The 18,065-nt window shown below is 38.2% G+C and overlaps 1 protein-coding gene across 1 annotated transcript in view; it reads left to right on the top strand.

Annotated features, from left to right (window-relative positions):
- Positions 1-18,065, top strand: part of rims1a (regulating synaptic membrane exocytosis 1a) — a gene marked incomplete at both ends in the record, with an annotated part of 124,027 nt that overhangs the window by 33,054 nt on the left and 72,908 nt on the right. The window contains 2 exons of the mRNA XM_079248928.1: positions 6,593-6,803; positions 12,381-12,392. Of these exons, the coding sequence (XP_079105054.1) occupies positions 6,593-6,803; positions 12,381-12,392 (223 nt within the window). The remainder of the gene's footprint in view (positions 1-6,592; positions 6,804-12,380; positions 12,393-18,065) is intronic.

Here is an 18,065-nt window from a genome sequence, read left to right as displayed (position 1 = left end):
ATGAGCACAGTGTAGCATCTTTTGATGGAAACTTCCAGCAGGATGATGCACCATGTCACAAAGCTCACATCATCTCCACCTACTTTTTTCAACATGACAGTAGGTGTGTTTCCACTACACCTAGAATTGCACAAAAAACGCCATCGCAATTGCAATTGAATCGCAATCGCAATCACAATCGCAATTGTAACTGCAATAGCAATGAAAAAAACGCTAATGGAATCATTTTGAAATGTTAAAAAAAGACTGAAATATCACTGAAAAGTTTTTACGCTCTCATGCGGTGGTTTTTCAGATATTTTGACATAGAATTATATCGTAAAAGTGGAAACACTTTTTTTCCCATTTACGTGCCCCCGGACATGACGTGGGGGAGTGTGACCAGTCATTTCCGGTAAAAATGGTGCGGTGTGGAAGAAACAACAGCAATTTTCAGAGTTTCAGAAAAGAAAATGAGGAAGAAAAGCTTTGAAAAGCCAAAAAGTAGAAACGCTACGTGTCTACTTTGTGACACGTCATGTCAACATGGAGCAAAATCTCTGAGGAATGTTTCCATCACCTGGTTGAATCTATGACACCAAGAATGAAGGCAGTTCTGAAGGAAAAATGGCCCAACCAGCAATGTTTGTAAAGTGACTATTAAGTGTATTTACTGAGAAAAGCACCAATGAGGCAAATTACCAAAATTTAGGAGCATCTGCTGCCGTGTTGCAGCTTCTCTCTTCACAAAGTGAATTCATTTCCTCTTTTTCTCATTGCATTTTAAGAAGGAAGCTTCCGTTCTGCAACATCTCACATTCCCTTGCAGACAGCGAGGATGGACATCAGAGCAGGAATGCTGAAGCAACCAGAAAAAGTTTGGGAAATAATTAAACAAACTCGGTGAACCCAATCAGAGAGTGACATTGTGGAAGGAAGGAAACGAGATGAAGTACAGATGAGTGAATGTACCGAGCACCTCTGTGCATTTAATACTCCGTATAGCTACATCCAGCCTACACAGATTTATTAGGCCTAATACCAGTAGAAGCTATTTTGGACTAAAGCCACCTAACATCAACAGCAACGTATCTGAGATAATAAATACCATGTGAGCATTTAGAATAAAAAGAATCTAAACAGAAGCCTTCATGTGTAAGAAGCAACATCACCAGATCCAGTCCAGTTTTAGGCTTCCAATCGGCCTCCAATGGGATGAGCACATTATCAATCACGCTGGTTTGCTATACGAAACCTGTAGTGTTTGGCTGTCTGAGTCTATTAGCAGCTGTGCAGAGCTGGGGGCTGAGACGTACTCAGTCAGAGCCGTGGATCAGGAAGTGAGCCCCACGGTGACGCAGCAGCAGGTCACCTCTTTGTGACCTTATTGCTGTCAGGAAGCCTGGATGTGTGTGTGTTTTCACTTTGCATTATCAGCAGCAGGCTTGCACAAGTATGTTGCACAGTTTGTGTGTACGTTGATGTGTTTTTGTGTGTGTGTGTGTGTGTGTGTGTGTGTGTGTGTGTGTGTGTGTGTGTGTGTGTGTTTGGAGCAAGTGTCAACATATCCGAAGCACCGGTTTGCATTTCACCCACCTTCGGATCCATGGTGTATCCGAAGGTTTTGAGAAGAACGGTTTGTTCTGTTCCAATGAACTTTAGAAAACAGCTGGGATGTTGGATTTCCTTTGTGTCTGACTTCTGCTGCTGGGATTTGTAGTTTTTATGGGCTGAGCTGATGGGGGAGGAGGCTGCACCACTGACCCCTGATTTGTAAGTACTATACTGCTTGCGGCTACAAAGGCACTACACGTTTCTATGGTTATCTTTTCATTTAAATGAGTCATTTTATGCCTTTTTATGGAAGTAAAGTGGTGCTTCTTGTATTTGGTGGTGATGTGATGTCTGAACTAATACTCACTAATGTGTGATCAGACCAAACATCTGCTACCAGGTGTGATCATTGCTGCTTGTCTGTCTACTGCAGGATTAAGAAAAACTACCGAGCCACATTTCATATAACACGTTCAAGAGTTGGATAATTGAAAAAGAAACAGATCAGCATTTTTTTGTTGTTGTGCAGAGCTCAACTTCTTTAAAATTGCTCAAAAAGAGCACTTGATTGGGTGAAAGAAGAGCGCTTCTACACTAAAAAATTTTTTTTAATCAATTTTTGTTTATCTTTGTTCTGTTTTATTTTATCAGTACCACATTTCCCCCAATTTTTCCCATGGGAAAATAGCAAGAAAATACGTAAAAAAACCCATTAAATTTACACATCCAGTGTCGACCAGCACAACAAAGCAGTAATGGTGGAAATATATAAAATGCAAATATGCAAAAGCAAAGGCATAAACAGATTTTTAAAATGACATTTTACTGTCATTTTACTGTTTTTTTTCGTGCTACAGAAGCCAGAGTATTACAGCTGTTGTCTTTTTTTTTTCAGTGTAGATCTTATCCCCTTATTTTACTCTTTTCATCCTCTGTTTTTCTGTTTTGTTTCTTAACCTTAAGCACGTTTATCTCTCATATCCTTGTACCTGACACTTCTTTGGTCCTTCTCTTCAATACCTTCACTACATCTCTCTGTACTCTTCTTCACCCTGTTATCTCTTTTTTACCCCATATTCAGTCCATTATTTGTCGATTGTCTATTCATTTTTCTCTTCTCTCTAGTCTCTCACCCCTCTTTTCTCCCACCTTTCTATCCTTCCCTCTCCCCTCCTCTTTTCTTCCTCCTTATGTTTATATTTTCGTCATTTTCCCTGAAAAGCCTACCATTGTTTTTGTCTTCTCCCTTTTCAGTCTTTTTTTTTTATTCTTATCCTTCTTCTTTTTGTTGCCATTTTTTGTCAACTCCTTGATAATCTCACCTTCTTTTGTCCTCTTCAACTTCTGTTCTTCTTCCTTCAACAATTGTTTGTATTCTTTCTCTAGATTCATTCTCCATTCTTCTTATTTCAGCTTCCTTTGCCTTTCGTCTATCCCCCATCACTTTGTACTTTGATTTTTTTTGTGTGTGTTTTCATTCATTTTGTTAACATTGATGTCAAACTTTATTAAAAATTCTTGTATTAAATTAAATTTATAAAACCAGAGATGTTTTTGACGATACATAAAAAAATAAGCTGAATAGTCAATAATAATAAAAGAAAAGCTGAGTTTAACCTTCTTATGAACTTATGTTCAACCATATCCTCACATACTCTCTTCTTCTCTATCAATGTTTATCTATGCAAAAGCAAATGTTTGATATAAATTTAATCATATCAATGTGACGGAAATGCTTATTCCTGTATCTAAGCAACTGGTCTTAACCCTATAAAATCTGTCATATTTGTGTCATATTTGATAAATAAAGTTTCTGACACATTTTGCTTCACTTTATGGCAGAAACTCTACTAAAAACCTGTTGTACACCATAAGATACTGGTCCTCTGCACCCTGGTGGTTTAAATGGTAAAAACACCAAAAAAAAAAAAAAAAACTTTTTCTTTTTCAGATCTTGTTAAAGGGTCGAATAAAAACTTCAGTTTAGGAAAAGTTGGACTTTTCTCACCAGTTGTTCTTAGGTTGGGCTTTAAAGGGTTAAAGCATCTGATTCATGCACAATTTCCATTATTTTGCTGAAAAGTTGTAAAGCTTTTCCCTCTCACCGTTCAGCATGGCGCCGGCATGAAAGGGTCCTTATGGCCACATATTATAGAGAAGTCAGTAAATACATTTTCCTATGTTGCTTAAAAACTGGAGCAGGGACAGTTTTTCTATTAAAAGACCTTTAAATGAGTCAGAACTGCAACTCAGCTGAATGTAAACAACAATTCCTCTTAAGGTTTGGTATTTTTGACCCCACTGTCTAGTTTTTTCCTTTCCTACTGTCTCCCCACTTTTTATACAGTTCTTGTTATTTTAAGAATCCTTTTAATACCGCAATTTAGGCCAAAATAGTTTTTTTCAGTGCACACATAGAGCATGTAATCATAGATACTAACGGTTACTAGATGTGATTGTCTCATCCCAGGCCATCTTCAGTATCATATATGTCTCCTCTCCTCTCAGGCTTCACATCAGCTCTTTTCTCTTCGCTCTGCTTTCCTTCTATTTGCTCTCCTCAATCTCAACAGTGTGAAATCCAATTAATCAGCATACTGTAACGCCAGATAAAACCAATACTCTTCCCCTCTCATTCTCATATTGATCTGAAGTGTTTCTTGTGTAGACTAAGCCTGAAACAATAGTACACACAAAAAAAGTTGATTGTACCAAAACACACAAACAGTTCAGGGACGAGTGGTATCGACTGAAAGTAGAGCAACGATTGTCTCCGTCGCTCTGTGGTTTCACTTCACCTCTCCCCCACTTTATTTATTATTTATCCAATAAAACAATTGCTCTCCTCTAAATGTATTTATTTTTTCTTTTGATAGCATCTGATTGCAATTTTACCTGTGTGATGTGCAGCTGGTAATGGTTCATGGAAGGCAGAAAGGAAATGGAACAAAAGGTTAATGACAGAACTTGACACTCAGCACCCACTTCATCAGATCCACCGTGACAGGACTTCGTTGGACCCCCTTTCCCTTTATTTGCTTTAATTCATGGTATCATCAGTTCAACAAGCTGTTCTAAACATTCCTCTGAGATTTTGCTTCATGTTGACATGAAGCATCACACAGTCGCTGCAGATCCATGATGAGAATCTCCCGTTCCACCACATCCCAAAACTGCTCTGTTGGACTGAGATCTGGTGACTGTGGAGGCCGTTGGAGGACAGTGAACTCATCGTCATGGTGGAGAAAGCAGCTGAAGATGATTTGACCTTTGAGACATGGTGCATCACCCTGCTGGATTTATCTATGGCTGGATTAAACCATGCTATGTTGGTTCTACGGGGACTAAAGTGTGCCAAGAAAAATATCTCCCACTCCAATACAGCAGCAGCAGAAGTTGATCCAAGGCGGGATGGATTCTAATCCTGATCCTACCATCTGAATGTGGAGCTGAAATGGAGACTCATGCCAGTCAAAATTTCTCCATTTTCTTTTGTCCAGTTCTGGTGAGTCTGTGTGAGTTATAGCCTCAGTTTCCTGTTCTTAACTGACAGAAGTGGCTCCTGGTGTGGTCTTCTGTAGATAATCTGCTTCAAGGTGGACGTGTTGTGTGTTCAGAGATGATATTCCGCATAACTTTATAGGAAGTGATATTTGACTTTTTGTTACCTTTCTATCATCTCCAACCAGTCTGACCAGTCTCCTCTAGCATCAACAAGACGGTCTGGTCCAGACAAATGCTGCTTGTTGGATATTTTCTCTTTTTTATTCTCTGTAAACTCTAGAGATGGTTGTGTGTGAAAATCCCAGTTAATCAGCAGTTTCTGAAATTATATGATCAATATCGAGAGTGCAGATTTGTATAATATTTTGTTTATGTACAAACAAACAAAAGATAAATAAAACATTACGTGATTTTTGTCTTTATCTTTGGCTTTTTTATGGACTTCATGACAATATGATCTAATTTTTAATTTTTTCAGATATGCACTACTTTTCTTTTTTTTTTTTTTTTTTTTTTTTTAGATCAAACTAAATCCTTGTTTGGATCTAGTTTATGTGTCACTTTCACTGTGATACAGTACAAACCCTCCTCAGACACATGAATGAATTAGCATGGATGGTCATGGTGGCTCTTCAACTTCAGCTCCTCAGTGGAATCTCACAGATCAAATAACGAAAATGACAGAGCTGTCGAAACTTTTCAGCACCAGCAGTTTTAATTAAGATTAACAGGTACAGCTCCAAACATTTTCCAATAGTGTCTCGGCAACATGAAAAGGGAAAAAATGCAAAAGGTTCCACACTGTCTTGTAGGTGGAGTCAAATTACATCACATAGAATATAAAATAAAGTTTCTGTCAATTTGGCATTTTATTTCTACTGCAAGTACAAAAAAAAAACTTCATAAAGAGGAAAAGTAATGTGTCTTTTATCAAAACACCTGTTCAGCAGCCTTAAATATGAAATAAATGAATGAATTTGTCAAAACTATATGTGAGAGCTTGCTTAAGCACTGAAGTTATCAGACTGAAGTGATCATATAAGTAAATGTTTGTTGTATCCAAGCTTATTTGTAATATTTACATTCAGCAGAACTTCAATATACAAACTTTTCTTGAAAAAAAAAAAGAATTAGGATATTATTTTTTTCTAATTTTGCTTTTCATGGGACAAACTTGTTGAAATCAAAGACGCTGAAGTTACAAAACATTGCTTCCTGCATGACAACATAGTTGAGGAATGCAAGATACCTGCATGCCTCAAGCAGCCCACTCCACCTGGTTTAATTGTCCTCACTAGCGTTGATGACTATAAGCAGCCCAAATATTTCTAAGTAAAATGACTGACTGCTTTGCAATACATCAAATAATTCAAACGCGAGCAATGAACAGCAGACCTTCCCATGGTGCAGTTTACCACAAAGGTAACAGGAATAACACAGTGTGCATCAGCTGAATCCCACTTGGTTTGCAAAAATAGACAGAAACTGTGTTTTCTTTTCTTATGAAAAGAAGATTATTCATGTCTTCATACTGTCTCCTTTATTTATTTTTCAGAGGTATCCAGCAGCAGTTGTCCAGCTACCGGGAGACGGTGATCCGACAGGCCACGGCAGCAGCGGGGTCGGCTGTTCATCGGGATGACGCACCAACCTGTGGCATCTGCCATAAGACCAAGTTCGCAGATGGCTGTGGGAACCTGTGTTCGTATTGTCAGACAAAGTTCTGTGCTCGCTGTGGGGGGCGGGTGTCCCTCCGATCCAACACGGTGAGAGCTATGTCCATCTTTACCACTAGATGTCATCATGCCACTATGGGGAATGACCTCCCAAACTGTCCGCTCTGCAGAGTCCTTGCCTACTTGTATTTATTTATTTATTTTTTGTCTTTTCCAGCATTTAAGCAAGCAGAATGATGGTCTGGATGCTGTATTCTTCCTTGTTTACTTTTAAGAGCAAGCCGAAGACTCAGCTCTTCGAGGAGCACTTCCGCACTTAGTTTAGCTATATTTGTCGGGAAAGTTGGAGAACTTAGCCCAGTTCTTTGCAACAAACATTATGGAAATAATTCTTTGTATTTTAACACAAACAAAACAACAAAAAAACATAAACAAAAAGCCTGTAAGACTTCATGGAAGGACCTGCGTCCAACTGGACAGTCCACTAGCACCTTCCTACGATGTCCTCTACTGTTTGATTTTGTGTTTGTGTTGTTCTCACTCATATGTAAGGCGCTTTGGATAAAAGCGTCTGCTAAATGACTGTAGAATAGAATAGAATAGAATAGAATAGAATAGAATAGAATAGAATAGAATAGAATAGAACAGAATAATTCTTACACACTGCACCTTTAACTTACGGTTATAGATTTGGACCAAATGTGACAATTACCAGTTGTATCTTACCTTGATCGTCTCATTGTCCAGAAAACCAGTTCCAGTAGGTGGTTTTCGTAAAAAAGATGTGATTTCTTGAAATCATGAAAACAATGAACTCTGTAATCCTGAGACAACAGCATCAAAGATAGATCATTTTAGTACCGGCTGCTCCCTGCTTCCCTGTTATGACGAAGGATGATTCATGTTTATACACCTCATAACACTATGCTTCCAAGCCTGCTGGAGAAACTATGGAGGGTGTCACTTTCACATCAAAATATTAGTTTCTCTTTGTGTCTGGAGCTAATATTTGGTTTCTCATTGATGGGATAGAGGACCCAGAGTTCTGGAGAAAGTCTTCAGGGATTTCTTCATATTACAGTTTTATGACTGTTTACCCACTGAAGTAAAAATCATTCCACAGATGAACATATTTATCTGCTTGTGACACAAAAAGATGTCATGATGTCTTTTTTCATGCATTTCAAAGCACCGGCTTTTCAAATAAAACCAGCTATGAACCAGTTGGTTAAACACATCCACCGGATGTGCAAACACGTGTGGTTACAGGTTTTTATGATTAGGTAGACACCATTTTCACTTCCCACAACCACACGTTCAATAAGCGTACAACTACTGGCATTTGCAAAATAAAACCCCTTTAAAAAATGCATAAACTTAGTTGTAAAAAGTGTTTTTTTTCTTATAATGAAATGTTTATTTTCTTTTTTTTGGGGGGGGGTCTTATACACTGATGTAATAAACCTAAATCTCTTTCAGCAGTTTCACTTTATCTGCAAATTTGACAGAGAAAGGATGAAAGAGCAGATATAAATTTAGCAAGACCTGCACAGACCAGTGCTGTCTGTCAGTCAGAGCAAAATATAATCCAGGCTTCTTTCTGTTAATCAACAAACATTTGTGCAGATAAAAAGAAATCTGAAAGATCAAGATTGTGTGCTGAATCCATCCTTGAAAATAATTTATTTCCACGCTGGATTCATGTCAAATGGGACTGATTAAATCAGACTTTATTTTAGCATTCAGCCTTGTGTTGATGGGGAGGCCTGGCGAAGGTGAAAACTGATCACTTTCTTTACTGGCTGAGTTTCTTTCAGTCTAACAGCATTTATGGTCCAAAACGTGTATAATTTCTCCCTCTTGGTTCCGAGTGAACACAGCGACCTTTTTACCTTTCAGCTGTAAATTAGATAGGCCCAGAATACCTTAAGTACATATAGTCTGCTGTAAAATGTCAGGAATGGAACCAGAAGTGCAGAAATAAGCTACTGTTTTATTGGAGTTTTTTTAATCTGTGCACATGATGAAACATCTCAATGATGGAGGACACTTTATGTCTGTGTGTCTTTTTTATTTATTTATTTAGCACATACATGTTTGCACATCTGGCAGATGTGTTGAACCAGTTGGTCCACGAATGGGTTGATTTTAAAAAGCCAGTGTTTTGAAATTAATTAAAGGAGATGATATGATATCTTTCTGTGCCATGAGTAGATATATATGTGTTTAGCAATAAGTGTGAGGTGGATATTGCACTTGTAATTGTGCAAATCTGAGCTAGTTAACACCAAGACAGTCCATGGAGTCGCTTTGATTGGGCGGGAACGCAGAGATGTCATAGCTTTGTTTGGTTGAGTTTGCCATCATGCTTTATTTAAGCATGCACTGCCTGGACAGCATTATGCAGTTACAGCCACTGCTCAGTAGGGGGAGACATTTCCAAAATGACCTCTGACCAAGCAGGAAAAGAGCAAAAGGAAGAAGAATTGTCCAGGACCATGAAAAATGTCACCTCGATGAATTCATGCTGACTTGGAGTTACTGTTTCTGCTTGGATGTTTCGACATGATAAATAGAAATCTGAAACATTTAAATTTAAATTTATCTGACTTCAGTGACGACTGACCTGTATTTAGTAAGAAATTACTATTTTTATTTCAAAAGCATTTAGTTTTTCAAAAGCAAAAGCTGGACTTATGCTAATTGGATGTGTGACTGTACTAAATGTGTGAAGTGTTTTGATTAAAATGCCTACGGTCCCAAAATTAGCCTGAAACAATAAAATAAAATAAAATAAAATAATGCATTGAGGGGAAAATGACTTTTTTCTTTACATGTATTAATTATAAAATAATTACAAATACCAACAAACATAGAAATAAGCGCATGATTTGGGATGTCAGATTTGATTGAGTTTACAATTAATCACAGTGTTAAAAGGCACCATTAATTACTCATGGATGAAAATAGATGAATGGATAATTAATCATATGATCATGTATTCTGCCTTTTCATGAAAGATTATGTCCAAATTATATCAGCAGGTCAACAACTGAGAACACAACATCTGCATGTTGGTGTTCTGTTTTAGTTGGTGTGAGTTGCAGAAGTGGTGTGTTGGAGAGGAGAAGGACGCTGAGGAAGAGTTATTCCCTCCAAGCAATCAATGAACTGAAACTTTTGGATTTCGTTTCGCTCGTTTTTTTTAGTTTTTTTAAAATTTTTTTTATCTTAAATGATCAACAACAGGAATCATTTGAACAGTGTTTGTGCACTTCTGCACTTAAAATGCCGATTTAAACACAGTCATCTTTTCAGATGACTGTGTTTTCTTCACAGTTTTATAAACCCCTTCTTGAGCATGAACTGTTCATTAAGACACACGTGCTGCTGATCTTTTAGCCAGGTCACCCTGGAAAACGAGATGTTGTTCTGAGTGGGTCTTTATCTGATATGTAACAGACTAGAAGAATTAAGGCAACCTTGTCAAACATCTGTGGTTGTAGAAAAAGAGCCAGGTGACATTGTGGAGTATGACTCGTCAGCCTGCTAAACATGACATCAAAAGGTTGCAGAGAAAATACATCAAATATGTTTCGCCATCAGCTCTTTATATGACAAACCAAACATAAATGCTCAGTAATTGAGTTAAACTACATGAATGTTTACCAAACGTGACATTGACTTGAAATGACTTGGCAGGTCTTTGCAGTTTCTAGTTGTACATTACTGGAGTTGGGTTTACAGCACATGACAAGTAAAGCTGTGTTCACTGAAGGCTAGATTACATTTCACTGGAGGTCCTTTTCCATGTGTTTCCTCTGAGAAATCTGTAATTATTAAAATGTAGGATTTGTTGATTGTTTACAGAACAGCTGGCTTTTGTTTGAAACACCACATTTTGGTTACTTTACTTTGTTGCAAAATCACTTTATGTTGGCATCAATAGTTAAAAACTGGTGCATTTATGGTACTTTACACATAGTTAGTCTTGTATTTTTAATTAACGAGTAATAATCAAGCGGCAACCTCCGGCGGTTAAAAGTGAAGCCTATGCCGTTGTGGCATAAAACTGCAGTTCCCCCTTCATCCACTAGGGGTTGGCTCCAAAACAAAGCAATTCTCCATAGACTCCCATGTTAATAAGGCCAACTTCACGGCAGAAACAAACATGTTTACAGCCTGGTTCAATCATGAACCAGGCTGTAAACCTGGTTTACCTATCATGACAACTGTGGGGGGAGTGAATTTTTTTCTAACTCGCCCGTTTAAAAGTAATTTAATCTCGAAGTTTGGCATATTTAGGGGCGGGTCCTTTTGATTGACAGGTATCGATCTCCGGCTTTAAGTCAGAAGAACGTAGAACAACCGCAGTTTTTAGCCGGTTAACAATGTGACTTAGCTTTAGCCCGCTTACCTCCATTAGCTGGTTAGCTCCCGTTATCTCGGGGTTAGCTTTTAGCTACAAGAAGCTCGGAGTTCGCTCAATGTCAATCATCCGCCATGACACTCACGGCTCTCTCTCAGCTCCACCTCTTTGCCCAACACGCTGCCAACATGGCGACGGTAGGAACCGCCCACCGAGCTTCAATTAAGCTCTTCAGAAACCTATGGGTGACGTCACGGAGACTACGTCCATCTCTTTATATACAGTCTATGGTAATTACTGTGAAAATTGTAACAATCGTACCAATGAAGTTCCTACTCAAGATATAAGAATATGAGAATAAAATTAGAGCTATAGAAAGGTTGTGCTTTTTTAAACCTCATCCGCTGCTTGTGTCTCAGGGACAAATATACGTTGTGTGCAGCTGCAAAAGGTTCATATTTATATTTGAAACTAAATCTGCATTCGGCACACTGAAAGCACATGCAGCTGTTCACAAAACCCTGTACTGTACGTCAGATCAGGCCTCAGGTGTTGGAACTCAGGTGGAGGTGATGAGCCATGGCACATATTTTAGTGTGTGTGTGTGTGTGTGTGTGTGTGTGTGTGTGTGTGTCAGTGTACTCTAGATGTGTGTCAAATTTGTGTACAAATGCCGTGTGTGTGGATATGTGTGCACATGAGCTGTTGCCCGCATGTGTGTGTATGTGTTTGACCCAGGCAAGGGCTGGTAAAGGTTAATTGGGTATTAGACTGAGTTATGGACAGAGGGGGTGTTCTCCCACTCTGCCTCGGCCTCCCAGGGGTCCGGAAATGCCCTATACACACACAGCAGGGTGTATGTGTTTGTGTGTGTATGTTTTACAGCTTGGAAGTGAGTCTTCCTCTGAAATTGGTGACGTCCTGTCTCCAGCCCCCTTCCCTTTTCCTACACTGCTGGTGTGGCATTTAATGACCTCACACACACAAACACACACTTAAAAGTACATCCTGATTAGTTTCTGGCTGATGTTCTGCTGAGGGATCCAGGGGATCTAACTGGTTCTATCCAGTAAAATATACCAGTTAGTTTATTTATCATAGATTTACCATAAGCATGAGTTCATGCACTGACATTATTTACAACTGATGTTGGAGGTGACTCAGACATTGAAAATACAGACTTTCCTGTTATGATGTAAGATTATCACAATGTTTTCAGGTATTTTACATATTTATGTATGGCTTATCTTTTCTCTGTCTTTCCTTTCATGACTCTTGGATGGCTGACCGGGCTGCAGGAGGACAAGGTGGTGAGTGATTGTTATTATTTTTATTCCTGGACTCTGGCCGTAACCCTTAAGACAGTTTATTTTAATGGGTTCAAACAATACAGCTATATTTATGTGTGTACCCATGGATCTTATTGTGTGTGTGTGTGTGTGTGTGTGTGTGTGTGTGTGTGTGTGTGTGTGTGTGTGTGTGTGTGTGTGTGTGTTGTATGTGTGTATGCTGCTCTTATTATGATCATTGAGGTGCAGCATTAGCTGAAATTGCAGACAGTGGAGGTAATGGTGGCGTGGGAACCTTAATGGTTTCCAGAAATTGCGTGCTCTTGAATTAATGGTATCAGTGTATTAAATATGTGATAAACTCCATGATCTCAAATCTTCATTAGACATAAAATATCCCCCATCTTCACTCTATTCATATTTCTGCAGCCTTATCCTTAAGCGTTTCAAACCCACCACTTCAGAAGGGGTTTCTACACTTTTTACATCGGTGATGGATCTGTTTAAAATATGCAAGTTTAGAGATTAATGTTATTTGGAGCGTTCATTGATAAATTAAAATATTCATGGTCTGTTGAGAGAGTTTTGAAAAGAAAAGTGATAAGCCTAGACCTGCCCTGACTCGGAAAGGCTAACTTTTATGTGAAAGGAAGATTTTTTTCTTTTTTACACCCAGCTGTGACACCCTCACCTGTCACCTATTTATAATGGTAAGAGTGTCAAATCTCCCATATATATATATATATATATATATATATATATATATATATATATATATATATATATATATATATATATATATATATATATATATATTATCTTTCTTTCCACATTTTGACTGTGTTGTTGGGATAAAAATTTAAATTTATTTAAATGTTTAGGTTGGTCATTAAAGACAATGACTAAGTGTGTGTCCATAACAGTGAAGATCAAGTAAATCACATATTAAACTTTTAATTGCATATCAGAACTTTTCTTGAAATAAAGGTTTTACCTCTGAAAAAGTAACAAACCACTGCGTGTTAAACACAAGATACTACTTTTAAAACACACAATGTAAAAGAAAGCAGCAGGTTGATGCAAATGAGGTTAGAATAAGGCAAATGTTAAAAATGAGCTCATAATTTTGCCTAAATGAACTTTTAAGTCAATATTTTTTACACTGGAGCTAAATCGAGCTCATAGAAAGTCTTTGAAAAAGACATCTATATATCCCCCTCTCACAAAACACCCAAAACTAATCATATAATAATGTATCAGCCCTTATCAGACATGTATTTATTTCTTAAGAAGAGACAACTGCTGAACATTTTGGAAAATGTCTAATGGAATATTTTATGTTTACAATATGAAAGGTTTCGACTTATTTATTTTGCTGTTTCATCACAGATGTTGAGGATTTCACATCTTTCAGCTGCATGTGTCTCAGCGCTACTGTTAAAGCCATAAAACCTACTCTGTTCTGCCCAGTTTTTCTGTAAATGTGGGTTTTCTGGTCATCAGTGAACCAGAAGTGGTTGGAAATTTCCTCTTAGATATCTAACTGTTACACCCTTGTAAAGGGGCATAATTAAAAACAGACACAAGACAGAATGTTACTGTTGTCATGTCAGGTGTTATGTAATTTTTCACAAGAATAATATTCCATTACTTACTCCAAAAGAGACCAAAATATCATGTTTTGGCAGAATATAATTGCAAAACAGATCAAAATTGGTACCATACCATCAGTTTTATATAATAAACTGTATTCTTGCTTCCATGTAAACATGCTGTGCCACAGAAATAACAATGTTCTTACATCTAACAGTCACAATGACCAAACAGAAGCCAAAAGGATCACTGTTTTAAACTTTACAAAATAAAATGGGCCTCACGGTGCCGTAGTGGCATAGTAGTGTAGCCTCACAGCGAAAATGTCGCTGGCTTGAGCCTCGGCTAGGGGAGGTTTGAACAGTGGCCTTTCTGTGTGGAGTTTGCATGTTCTCCCTGTGTATTTGTGGGTCCTCTTTGGGTACTCTGGCTTCTTCCCACTCACAAGACATGCATGTTAGGTTAATTACTGTGGTTAATTCATGTATGTTGCTTTGGATGAAGCATCTCCTCTGACAGATGACTGTAGAGTAGAGAGAGAGTTGAATATAAAGCAGATCAAAGTGATTTGTCATGACACATTGCTGAACACTGGTACACAAACAGTACTGTTACATTTACCACTGTGATATCCGTTCCATTAAATGAGTAAAACATTAGTAAAATGTAGGTGAAGCTGCAATTGGTCAAGCTCACGTAGTCTCTGATTTCACATACGACTTCCGTGATGTATTAAATCACAAAGAAGATAAATACAGACATAAATGTATCAAAAAGCAAAGTTTTTACCAGCAATAGGCTCAACACACAGGAGGCGACGTCACTTCTTCTCCATTTATTTCCTATGGAAGATGGGGCAAAAATTGCTGCCCTCCTCCAGGCAAGCGACATGTGACATTCATGTAGGTGAAATTTTTAAATGAACCGTCCACTTAGGAAGCAACAATTGATTAACAATCAATTCCACATGCTGTTGTGCAAATGGAAAAGACAACAGGTGGAAATTATAGGCAATTGGCAAGACACACCCAATAAAGGAGTTCTGCAGGTGGTGACCACAGACCACTTCTCAGTTCTGATGCTTTCTGGCTGATGTTTTGGTCACTTTTGAATGCTGGCGGTGCTTTCACTCTAGTGGTAGCATGAGATGGAGTCTACAACCCACACAAATGGCTCAGGTAGTGCAGCTCATCCAGGATGGCACATCAATGCGAGCTGTGGCAAGAAGGTTGCTGTGTCTGTCAGCGTAGTGTCCAAAGTATGGAGGTGCTACCAGGAGACAGGCCAGTACATCAGCAGACATGGAGGAGGCCATGGGAGGGCAACAACCCAGCAGCAGGACCGCTACCTCCTTCTTTGTGCAAGGAGGAACTGGAGGAGCGGATGATCAAAGTTAACTTGATCAGCAAATCACATTGGATTTACTTCCCCAGGTTTTCTTTTAAATGAATAAATAATAAAATTAATAAATAATTTTATGATGTACATTTCTTTCCCTTATGGATAAAAGTAAACAACTGTTTTTCCAAATAATATTATAATATATTCTTTTGCTCTGTGTTTTAACAATAACCATTTTATCACCATAAAGTAGCCTGGTTAAAGAGGAGCTAAGCAGAATCTATTACTGGAGAAGTGTACCCGTCAGACATGCCTTTAACACCCCCCCCTGCTTGTGTAGTTGTGTCAGGTTTAGAACCTCACTTGGCCTTGGCTGCCTTTCCTAAGGGCAGCTGCCAAACGGGCACTTTGATGATACTTGGCTGAGCTTGAGCGTCAAAGCTGTACAGGAGAGCTTTGTTGTGCTGTACATACAGCAGCAGCCTCACTCCCTTCCTAAAGCTTGCTTCAACAATCACTGGCTCGAATGGGAAAAGTTTTGGCAGAATGGAGGCCTTATGTAGCGCTGGCTATATAGCCAGACAGCCGGCTAGGTTTGATTTACTGTTTGACATGGACTCAATTAATTATTCAGGGAATGATTAATCAGGCCTCCCACAGTGGTGTAAAAGTTACTCTGCTTGCTTGTTCCTCCCCTGCAACACTAAACACCCAATCTTAAAATGCAGTGGTTGACAACGATCATTTCTAAGTCTGATTGACTGGAAGAGTGACGCGTTCAAAATGACTTCACAGTCTGCCGTTGTTCTTTGAACACAGTTTTGTCTTTTTTCTTTTGCTTTTTTTTTTGGCCCATTTTGTTAAAAACATTTATGGTCTCTAAAATCTTCAGCACTCTGTTTGTCATTGAAAAGGGAAAAGTTGTCATAATTGATGGTTTTTAGTGTGCATCATTATGAATGAAACTTTAGACCAACACAGTACAAAACCAGAAACATTCAAATGATGCAAAACATTTTTTTTTAACTTCTGTGGGGAAACACAGGGAGACAGATAACCACACACACTTCTATGGACAATTTAGTCCAGTCCACAGTCAACCTAACAGGCATGTCTTTGGACAGTGGGAGGTGGCAGCAGTATCCACTCATACATGGGGAGAACATAGAAAGGCAGATTCAAACCTCCCTCTGGTGTGGCTCGAACCAGTGACCTTCTTGCTGTGTGGCAGCAAGAACCACTACTCCACTGTGCAGCCGGTACTATATCCCATGTCCTATTTACATAATTTACATCATTTGCATCTTGTGCTTTCTATGAGAAGCAGCTGATGTGACTCTGAACATGCAGGTGGGTAACTGCACACAGATTGCAGTCATGGCTGGAGACGGTTTTTATGACCAATCCTGACACCCTCACCTTCTACAAATTAAATAGATTCTTCAAGACAAAGTTATTACATTAGTTTTAATGTAATAACTTTGTCTCTTTGAATACTAACAAAAGCATTGTAAACAAGTTACTGTATTCTTTCATTTTAAAGATATCATTATATATACCTATAAAAATTCTACAAATTATCAAAATAATTTCTATCCTTGATTTTCCCATGCTAAAGTATTTACAGACTAAATCTTTTTACATATTTTACAATACATGTTACAATACAAGACTAATGCTCTTTGGGAGATTCATTGAAAAATGAACATATTGAACATATTCTACAGGAATTAATGAATTAAGGGGGGGGGCGTGTCCCTGAAACCTTCACCTTTGTTCCTGAAATAGTTCTTACATTAGTTGGAATGTAGGAACTTTTGACTGAAAGATCCTGGTTGTCAATGCTGTTTAGTCATTTCAAATCTTTGCACGAGTTAAAAGTAAAAATGTACTTACATTTTCTTTGACATCATCTTGTTTGGTGCTAAATATTCTTCGCTAAGCAGTTATAAGTGAGGTTTTCTGGCTTCTGGAAGTAGATGATAGGAATATAAGTAAAGAAAGCTAATTAGAAACAGGTACATTGTGTGTGTAGTGCATTTAGCTTGGTATGCTGTAGAAGTGATTTTCAGGGCTCATTATCTTTAGCGGTGATGGCAGAGCTCCAGTGAAAACAGGAGTGTGTTGTAAAGAAGCCAACTTTTCCTTACAGAAAAGATCATTTTTGAAGTTTTGATCCTTTCTCTCATGGGAGACAAGTGAAGAAAGTTTTGTGTCTCGCTCATCCAGTCCAGTACCGCTCGTTTTTCTAATTGTGAGGATTGTATTTCTAGAGGGGGTGGTGGTGGGTGTTACTTTTATGTGGCTCTTTTATGTGGCTGTAACTCAGACTGCTCAGCACAAGTGGATTGCTGTTTTTAGACCAATTATGATTCAGAATTACGGGCAGAACTGCTTCATCTACTGGTGTTTTCGGACCGCTGGTGCTCTTAATTAGCGACATAAAGTTGCTGTTAGAAACATATCCCATCGCCTAACTGAGCTGTTTAGGAAAAGGCTCAAAAGATGGCAGTAAATGTTGGAGAAAATGTTTTTAGAGGTTCTAAAAGTGAACGAAGAGAACATGAATGTTGGGAATCTCTACTTATTACTTAATAATAATCTGTGTTTTCAGTATTAAATTAATCAAAGAATGTAATTTAGCTATTTTTTTATCCACACAGATAGGTCAATATCACACAATTAGGCCATTTATTTAACTATTCTTTTCTCTGTCCCAGTGCAAAATAAAGGGAATTAATTTTTTTTTACTTAAACCTG

This window comes from Telmatherina bonti, assembly GCF_933228915.1.
Source record: "Telmatherina bonti genome assembly, chromosome: 11".
NCBI classification, from domain to species: domain Eukaryota; kingdom Metazoa; phylum Chordata; class Actinopteri; order Atheriniformes; family Telmatherinidae; genus Telmatherina; species Telmatherina bonti.
The sequence above is the reverse complement of the archived record's forward strand: the minus strand, read 5'-3'. Positions and strand labels throughout refer to the sequence as shown.